This window comes from Salmo salar, chromosome ssa25 (assembly GCF_905237065.1).
Source record: "Salmo salar chromosome ssa25, Ssal_v3.1, whole genome shotgun sequence".
Classification (NCBI taxonomy): Eukaryota; Metazoa; Chordata; class Actinopteri; order Salmoniformes; family Salmonidae; genus Salmo; species Salmo salar.
In genome coordinates this window covers 41,966,702-41,975,967 of record NC_059466.1, presented here as the reverse complement: position 1 = coordinate 41,975,967, position 9,266 = coordinate 41,966,702, and the positions used below count along the sequence as shown (strand labels likewise).

Genomic DNA, 9,266 nt, shown 5'->3' with positions numbered 1-9,266 from the left:
TTTCTTGAACTGTATTGTTGGTTAAGGACTTGTAAGTAAGCATTTCACGGTAAGGTCTACACCTGTTGTATTTGGTGCATGTGACAAAATGTCATTTAATTTGTTTTCCCTTGTAACTCATGACTTGACAGTAATCATCTGGTTAGTGTGAGAGGGTCAGAGCAGGAACATGAGTGGAGTAGAGGGTGAAGGGGCCTCAAACAGGGCCAGAACAACATGTTCAACTGGATTCTCTTTGTCTCTCTCTCTCTCGCTTTCTCTGAATGCGATGATTAAGTATTAAGGAGAGGAGACAACAAGAGGATAATTTCAACAATTGAGATGTTTCCCTATCACTAAACCTCCCCCTAACCTTAACCTTAACCCTAACCTTAACCCTCACTAAACCTAACTCCTAACCCTCACTAAACCTAACTCCTAACCTTAACCCTCACGAAACCTAACTCCAAACCTTAACCCGTAACCCTAAAATAGCCTTTTAATAAGTGAGGACTGGCATAATCTCCTCACTTCTCTGAATTTTAGTTGGTTTACTATTCTTGTGAGGACTTCTGGTTCTCACAAGTGTAGTAAAATGTGTAGACACACACACACACACACACACACACACACACACACACACACACACACACACACACACACACACACACACACACACACACACACACATACACACACACACACACACACACACACACACACACAAACACCGCCACTCTCTCTCCTGCATTCCCCCACAGTGGTAACATTGGTTCAGACGACGTGTGGTGAAAAAGTTGACTGTTTGACTGCAGAAGAGACAGAAAAAACACTTTAATTTCAACAGTAGATATTTCAGCCAGCCACAGAAGATGACAGATATGTTTCACTGTTTGTTTATATCCGGGAAAGGAATGTTGGTGGGAGAAGGAGAGATCATTTGTTAGGTTTTGATTATGAGGTAGGTGAAGGAGTCAAGCGCAGGAGAGCAGAGATGTCCAAGGAGCGTCTTCTAATAGGCAAGTCCACAACAAAAAGACAGGTACAATACCAATAACAACGCCCACGACAAAAAGAGGATACAGTTACTCACGGAAGGAGGAAAAAACAACGCTCCTCAAACTTATACACAATCGGTATATACGTGAAATAAACTGAGGCACAACCTCAACGAGCCACCTGAGACAAATAATCCCGCACAAACCTAGGCAGGCAAAAATATACACACAGAAATGAAAGCAAGTGAAACCAGGTGTGAAAAAAACAAAAATAAAACAAATGGAAAAAGAAAAATGGATCGGTGACGGCTAGTAGGCCGGCGACGCCGAGCACCGCCCGAACAGGGAGAGGAACCACCCTCGGTGGAAGTCGTGACTTTGTTGTTTCTTCTGAGTAAAATACAGAAAGGGGTCAGTTTAGTTTGACTATGAAGTCGGAATGTATCGGAAGTCAGGGTGAGTCCTGTAGATGGAGGGGCTGTTGTTTTACTATGGTCATGTCCAACAGAAATGAATTCAGTTCCCAGTGTGGTCTGTCTCCAATCCAAAAGGTACTAGAACTCCTTTCAGATTGAGGTCTGCTGGTCTAATGGTCTGTCATTTAGTCCCTGTATTACCCTCTTGACAGGTCTAACTAGGAGTATGGTATGGCTAACTACTAGAAGATACACAGCTTAACCTCCTCTCGCTCTATCTCTCTGTCTCTCCCTGTCTCTCTAACTCTCACTCTACTCCTCCTCTCTCGTTCTCTCTCTTTCGTTCTATTTCTCTCTCTATCTCTCTACTCCTCCTCTCTCTCTCTTTCTCTTTCTAGCTCTCTCTCTCTCTCTACTCTTCCTATCTCTCTCTCTCTCTTTCTCTCTTGCTATCTTTCTCTCTCTCTCTCTCTACTCCCCTCCTCTCTCTCTCTCTTTCTCTCTCTAGCTCTCTCTCTCTCTCTCTGTTTCTCTCTCTCTCTCTTTCTCTCTCTAGCTCTCTCTCTGTTTCTCTCTCTATTTTTCTCTTTCTCTCTCTACTGTAGCTCTCTCTCTGTTTCTCTCCTCACACAAGAGTTCCACTGGATCCTGAAATAATATTTATTATGTAGTATTACCTACCCTGACCTCCACCACACACACACACACACACACACACACACACACACACACACACACACACACACACACACACACACACACACACACACACACACACACACACACACACACACACACACCTTGACCAGAGTCCAGAGATCTTGGGGTTAGATTGAGCCGCTGCTGCATATTTGGCACACAAGCTCCCATATTCCAACCCAGCCATGTCTCTGTGGAAGCCTATACCCTCTTAGATTTTATTGTCATAAGCAGTTATGCCATCTCTCAGACGTCAAGCTGTGCATTACCATACTGTGTGTGTGTGTGTGTACACTATACACTGTCTTAAAGACGTACTTCCACAGCTGGCTACGCCTTGGGCCCTAACCCAAATGTGATAGCCTCACACAGTTACACACAGACAGAAATATGCTCCCGTTCCCCCACTGGACACTGATTTCATTTCCCAACCACATGTGAGTGTTAAGAGTTTCCGAGGGATGATGTGAAAAGAGAACATCATGTAGTGTGTTCTAGAAACTCCACGTCTACAGAACGAGTTAGGAAGGGGAGTGTCCAGGGTTAGGGGTAGAGGGTTAGGAAGGGTAGTGTCCAGGGTTAGAGTTAGAGGGTTAGGAAGGGTAGTGTCCAGGGTTAGAGTTAGAGGGTTAGGAAGGGTAGTGTCCAGGGTTAGAGTTAGAGGATTAGGAAGGGTAGTGTCCAGGGTAAGAATTAGATGGTTAGGAAGGGTAGTGTCCAGGGTTAGAGTTAGAGGGTTAGGAAGGGTAGTGTCCAGGGTTAGAGTTAGAGGGTTAGGAAGGGTAGTGTCCAGGGTTAGAGTTAGAGGGTTAGGAAGGGTAGTGTCCAGGGTTAGAGTTAGAGGGTTAGGAAGGGTAGTGTCCGGGGTTAGATTTAGAGAGTTAGAGTTAGGGGGTTAGAGTGTGTGTGTGTGTGTGTGTGTGTGTGTGTGTGTGTGTGTGTGTGTGTGTGTACGGCTGATATAATTCTTCAGCAGACTGGGAATAGCACTCGTTGGACACATGGAAAGATATCACCTATCAGCTCTGTCTGTCACTATACGAAGAACCAGGAATTGTGCGTCTCAGTGCAAACTGTAACGCTCCAAGGACCCTGTATAACAGGAACTTATCTAGGCTACTGATAGCACCTCTCACTGCTTCAGTGTTTTATATATGCAAGGGTTCTTCGGCTGTCCCCAAGAAGAGAACCCTTTGAAGAACCCTTTTAGTTCCAGGTGCTGGATCAAATCCCTGAGCTGACAAGATAAAAATCATTCTGCCACTGAACAAGGCAGATAACCCACTGTTCCCTGGTAGGCTGTCATTGTCAATAAGAATTTGTTCTTAACTGACTTGCCTAGTTAAATAAAAAATACAAATGTGGGTACCATGTACAACCTTTTCACAACCCTATGGGGACTGCTGAAGAATCCATTTTTTCTAAGAGTGTACTGCTGTATTTAATTTCACTGCCAAAAGGTCTGGACCTTTATGGCACATTAGTGTGAATCAAGATCGTTGGTTCAACCCCTGTTCCAGATATCCTTCATAATAATAGCTACAATATATATGTGTGTGTGTGTGTGTGTGTGTGTGTGTGTGTGTGTGTGTGTGTGTGTGTGTGCGTGTGGTTAATTTACTTTCCGAGTCGCTGATGCCGCTGTCACTGACGCTAGCGCTGCTGCGTCTCTTCGCTGTCTTCAGGTGCTCGTCGTAGCGGAAGTGTATTTTCTCCACCGGGGACGTAAAATCCTCGATCACCGCGTCAAACTCACACAGCACGTCAGACAGATCATCCTCCTCCTCAAGGAAAGTAGCTGAAATAACTGATGAAAACAACCATTCCCATTAAAATTATATTTTTATTTCATTCATTTCAGTTATCCTAATGAAATAAATTGCTCTATATTCATTTATCCTATCCCGTGCTAACCTGATGGCCTATGTTTTTGTGTCATTGATAAACGTGTGCAACACGCCAACGCACACGCATGTTACATTGTAGTAAACACATTGTCAAATTGTAACAGATGTTGAATAACAACCACACTGACATAACTTTACGGCTCCTTTTCTGCAAACGCTCAATTGACCCCATGCCTGGTAAGTGTTCAATGCATTATGTATTGTCCAGTGGAAATTCCAAGAACAAATTAGATGGTCAGCATTCTTCAACTCACATTTGCCTTGAGACTTCAACTTTGGAGATTTCATTTTTATTGTCTTGTGAATCTCGAAACTATTCAACATAAACTCCACGGGTATTCCCAATAAAGCCGTTCTTGCTCTCCGTCTAATCCTGTCCACTACTAGTCCGTGAAAACGACGCACTGTCCCTTTTATGAAGTGTCCCGCGTCTCAAGATTGGTTTTAAACTCTTCCCTACCTACGGAAGAGGCGGTGTCTCGGAGGAGGCGGGAGAGAGAGAGAGAGTTAACGCACTATGCATCACTTTACGGTGTCCGTGACCATTTTCTATTCCTAGGGAGATTACGGTGATGTTACGCTCGCTGGCATCATCTCCCGTAAACTATGTTTGTGAACAACTTGTGTGTCACTGAGCAATAAGAAATGTAATGCTTGTCTAGTATACATGTAATACTTTACTTTTTATTTATATCCCTGACCCTGAGCTTTCCATCTTTTATTACTGGGCAGGTTTTGAACCGAATTGGTCAAACTGTTTAAACACATTTTAAAGTGAAAATTAAGCTAACAAACAATGTATTTACCAATTGATTATTTGAAATGTCTGCAATATCAATCTTAATATTAAGATTTGGCAATAGTCTTTAAAAAATAAAGTCAATTGTGAGACTTGTCGCTACATCTTTTATTTTCAACAGCATATTTCAACTGCCCAAAATGTGCCATTGTGGTCTATGCCAGAATTAAGTGGAACTAGAATTACATTCATAAATCTAGCATCCTAATCGAGTCAGCCACTGGTAGTAAGTAGCCTCATTTGAGTGTGGAGTGACACCTTCTGGTATGAAGTAGAGTTGCAGCCCCTGCAGCTCGTTTATGTATGCCACTCTCATGAAACACAATCCATCAAGATTCTGACTGATTCCTAACCTATGGTATCTGGTGTGAAAGATAGTGTGTGATTGGTGTTCCTGGTATTCTGGTGTGAAAGACAGGGTGTGATTGGTGTTCCTGGTATTCTGGTATGAAAGACAGGGTGTGATTGGTGTTCCTGGTATTCTGGTATGAAAGACAGGGTGTGATTGGTGTTCCTGGTATTCTGGTGTGAAAGACAGGGTGTGATTGGTGTTCCTGGTATTCTGGTGTGAAAGACAGGGTGTGATTGGTGTTCCTGGTATTTTTATTTTGCTTCCAGGTAAGATTTCCTTCTGCTAATTGCTAATTAACTAAACTCTAATGATCTATTTGTATTATGAATTTTAATAGAACATTTATTTTACATATCACATACAAATCAGTGTCATAGCATTGAGTACACGTTATTAAACATTAATGCACTACTGTATCATAAAAAAACAAAGACTTCTCTTTATTAGGCTACTGTACATATTATCGATTAGCTTGAATTGAGAAAGTCACTGCATGAGCGGCAGCAGTAAATATATCAGGTCGCAGAATGTGAAGACAGGCTAATTTGCTCGTCCACTTGGGCATCAACAGCGTTGGAGAGCTGTGACAATGTCTGGGAGCCAGCCTCACTTCTCTTCCTTAGGCAAACGGAAATGCAGATTAGAATAGTTATGGACCAGTACAGCTGACAGGATAGACAGACCTACTCTGTCTGCTCCAGACTCAGGTACCCAGCTGACATCCAGCGTGTTGTCCAGACTGAGGTGGGAGGCAGTGCAGGTGTAGTTGTGTCTCTCTTAGTTCCTGTGTACTGACCACCAGACTCTTCCTCAGCTGGTACGTGCCGTCTCCATTGGGCAGCAGCTGCCCCCCCATTCAAAACCTGTTCTGCAATTGGCCGGCCGTCTCTCAGCAGGGTCAGGTTGATGTGGCGGGGATAGAAACCAAACGGCAGACAGCTCATCTGCTGGACCCCTCCAGACATGTCTTTCTGTATGAGCCTGACTCTGGCATGCACTTTATGCATTATACATTTCTTCTCTTTCTCCAGGAACGTTTTTAAAGTGTCCATGCAAATGTTCAGATAAATGGTCTGATAAAGGCCTTTTACATACAGTATCTCACAGTGAGTACACCCCTCACATTTTTGTAAATATTTGAGTATATCTTTTCATGTGACAACACTGAAGAAATGACACTTTGCTACAATGTAAAGTAGTGAGTGTACAGCTTGTATAACAGTGTAAATTTGCTGTCCCCTCAAAATAACACAACATACAGCCATTAATGTCTAAACCGCTGGCAACAAAAGTGAGTACACCCCTAAGTGAAAATATCAAAATTGGGCCCAATTAGCCATTTTCCCTCCCCGGTGTCATGTGGCTCGTTAGTGTTACAAGGTCTCAGGTGTGAATGGGGAGCAGGTGTGTTAAATTTGGTGTCATCGCTCTCACACTCCCTCATACTGACTGGTCACTGGAAGTTCAACATGGCACCTCATGGCAAGGAACTCTCTGAGCATCTGAAAAAAGATGGCCTGGGCTATAAGAAGATTGCCAAGACCCTGAAACTGAGCTGCAGCACGGTGGCCAAGACCATACAGCGGTTTAACAGGACAGGTTCCACTCAGAACAGGCCTCGCCATGGTCGACCAAAGAAGTTGAGTGCACGTGCTCAGCGTCATATCCAGAGGTTGTCTTTTGGAAATAGACGTATGAGTGCTGCCAGCATTGCTGCAGAGATTGAAGGGGTGGGGGGTCAGCCTGTCAGAGCTCAGACCATACGCCGCACACTGCATCAAATTGGTCTGCATGGCTGTCGTCCCAGAAGGAAGCCTCTTCTAAAGATAATGCACAAGAAAGCCCGCAAACAGTTTGCTGAAGACTAGCATACTATGGACATGGATTACTGGAACCATGTCCTGTGGTCTGATGAGACCAAGATAAACTTATTTGGTTCAGATGGTGTCAAGCGTGTGTGGCGGCAACCAGGTGAGGAGTACAAAGACAAGTGTGTCTTGCCTACAGTCAAGCATGGTGGTGGGAGTGTCATGGTCTGGGGCTGCATGAGTGCTGCTGGCACTGGGGAGCTACAGTTCATTGAGGGAACCATGAATGCCAACATGTACTGTGACATACTGAAGCAGAGCATGATCCCCTCCCTTCGGAGACTGGGCCGCAGGGCAGTATTCCAACATGATAACGACCCCAAACACACCTCCAAGACGACCACTGCCTTGCTAAAGAAGCTGAGGGTAAAGGTGATGGACTGGCCAAGCATGTCTCCAGACCTAAACCCTATTGAGCATCTGTGGGGCATCCTCAAACGGAAGGTGGAGGAGTGCAAGGTCTCTAACATCCACCAGCTCTGTGATGTCGTCATGGAGGAGTGGAAGAGGACTCCAGTGGCAACCTGTGAAGCTCTGGTGAACTCCATGCCCAAGAGGGTTAAGGCAGTGCTGGAAAATGATGGTGGCCACACAAAATATTGACACTTGGGCCCAATTTGGATATTTTCACTTAGGGGTGTACTCACTTTTGTTGCCAGCGGTTTAGACATTAATGGCTGTGTGTTGTGTTATTTTGAGGGGACAGCAAATTTACACTGTTATACAAGCTGTACACTCACTACTTTACATTGTAGCAAAGTGTCATTTCTTCAGTGTTGTCACATGAAAAGATATACTCAAATATTTACAAAAATGTGAGGGGTATACTCACTTTTGTGAGATACTGTATGTTTGATGCACCTCACTCCATGGCGGGAAGAGTTTTCCAGAATTGTATGAATAATGTGTCATGTTGTAATATATTGCTGAATCTGCATAAATTCCATTTAAACTGCCCTAGATACGATAAGTGCCGGTTCTCCATTGTCCGACATCTCACACCCAGCCAGCCTCTGTTGAACATGAATACCTTCCTAGGAATTGAAACGCTTCAGCTCTGATGATCTCGCTCTCAAGCTGAAGGACATGGGTCCAAATATAAAAGCTATATGATAAGCTTCTTCAACCTCTGTTTCCTCGGAGGCGTTATATCCCTTGTGGATATAGCGTTTAATGTTGGAGTCAAAGTAACCAACTTGAATATCATCCAGCATCAACACAACAGTAAACACAAGGAAAAGGTGTCTATCCTGAGATATATGTTGCAAATGCCCACAGAGAATGGGATCCTGAACCTGAGAGAGGGTGAAAACAAGATCAGTGAACATTTTCACAATGGTTATGTCTGAAAATCCTGTAGTATAGACAATAGTCTACTGTTAGTCTAGGCTGTACTACAATAAATAGTGTAGGCTGTACTACAAGAAAGTCTTAATTAACTTGATGTTGCTAATAGTTTTGGCTGCACTTTTGACTAGTGACATTTGACGCTGACGTTTCCCTTCCTATAGGGTGCTGTTATTTATGTTCTGAATATTGATCCTCGTAGCAGATTTATAATTAAATCTGATATACAGAGAATAAAATTTCTATTTTACCTGTGTTTACAATGGTGTAAAATGAAATAACTAACAAAAAGACACACAGTTTGCCCATGGTTTTGAAAGTGCTCACTACTTTTTCAGTACCCTCGCTTCTATGCTCTCAAATAAGATCTTGCACACTTCCACTTTCACTTTCTTGGTGAACAGCCTGTGATGACCTTTGAACTGTCTGCAATGTAAACAGTTTCTCAAACACAGCAAGGGATTTTAAAGATAAATACTGCAGATAGAAAGGTTTTCTGTCTCCTGATTACGGCACTTAGTGTGCCAAGCTCAAATCAGGATGCTGTCTCATTTAGCAAAAACTCTCCTGTCTCAGCCAAGATGGCACCGACAGAGATGGTCGCCCTGCTACTAGCTTCTAGCCAACTTTGCATTATTTTATATAAAATCAAATCAAATTGTATTAGTTACATGTGCCGAACACAACAGATGTAGCCCTTACAGTGAAATGCTTACTTACAAGCCCTTAACCAACAATGCAGTTTTAAGAAAATAGAGTTAAGAAAATATTTACAAAATTAACTAAAGTAAAAGAAAGTAACACAATAAAATAACAATAACGATGCTATATACTGAATAATTGTCACGGCTGTTTAAAGGATCGGACCAAAGTGCAGAATGGTTGTAGTTCCACATATTTA

The 9,266-nt window shown here is 43.1% G+C and overlaps 1 protein-coding gene and 1 pseudogene across 1 annotated transcript in view; both read right to left on the bottom strand.

The window, feature by feature from the left end:
• Nucleotides 1–4,510, bottom strand: part of LOC106586832 (regulator of cell cycle RGCC) — an 8,725-nt gene extending 4,215 nt beyond the window's left edge. Inside the window, exons 1-2 of the mRNA XM_014174543.2 lie at nt 4,254–4,510; nt 3,714–3,899 (exon numbers count right to left, since the gene is read on the bottom strand). Of these exons, the coding sequence (XP_014030018.1) occupies nt 3,714–3,899; nt 4,254–4,323 (256 nt within the window). The 5' untranslated portion in view covers nt 4,324–4,510. The remainder of the gene's footprint in view (nt 1–3,713; nt 3,900–4,253) is intronic.
• A 1,043-nt stretch (nt 4,511–5,553) lies between these two features.
• Nucleotides 5,554–8,674, bottom strand: LOC106586803 (major histocompatibility complex class I-related gene protein-like; annotated as a pseudogene).
• Nucleotides 8,675–9,266: the final 592 nt, after the last annotated feature.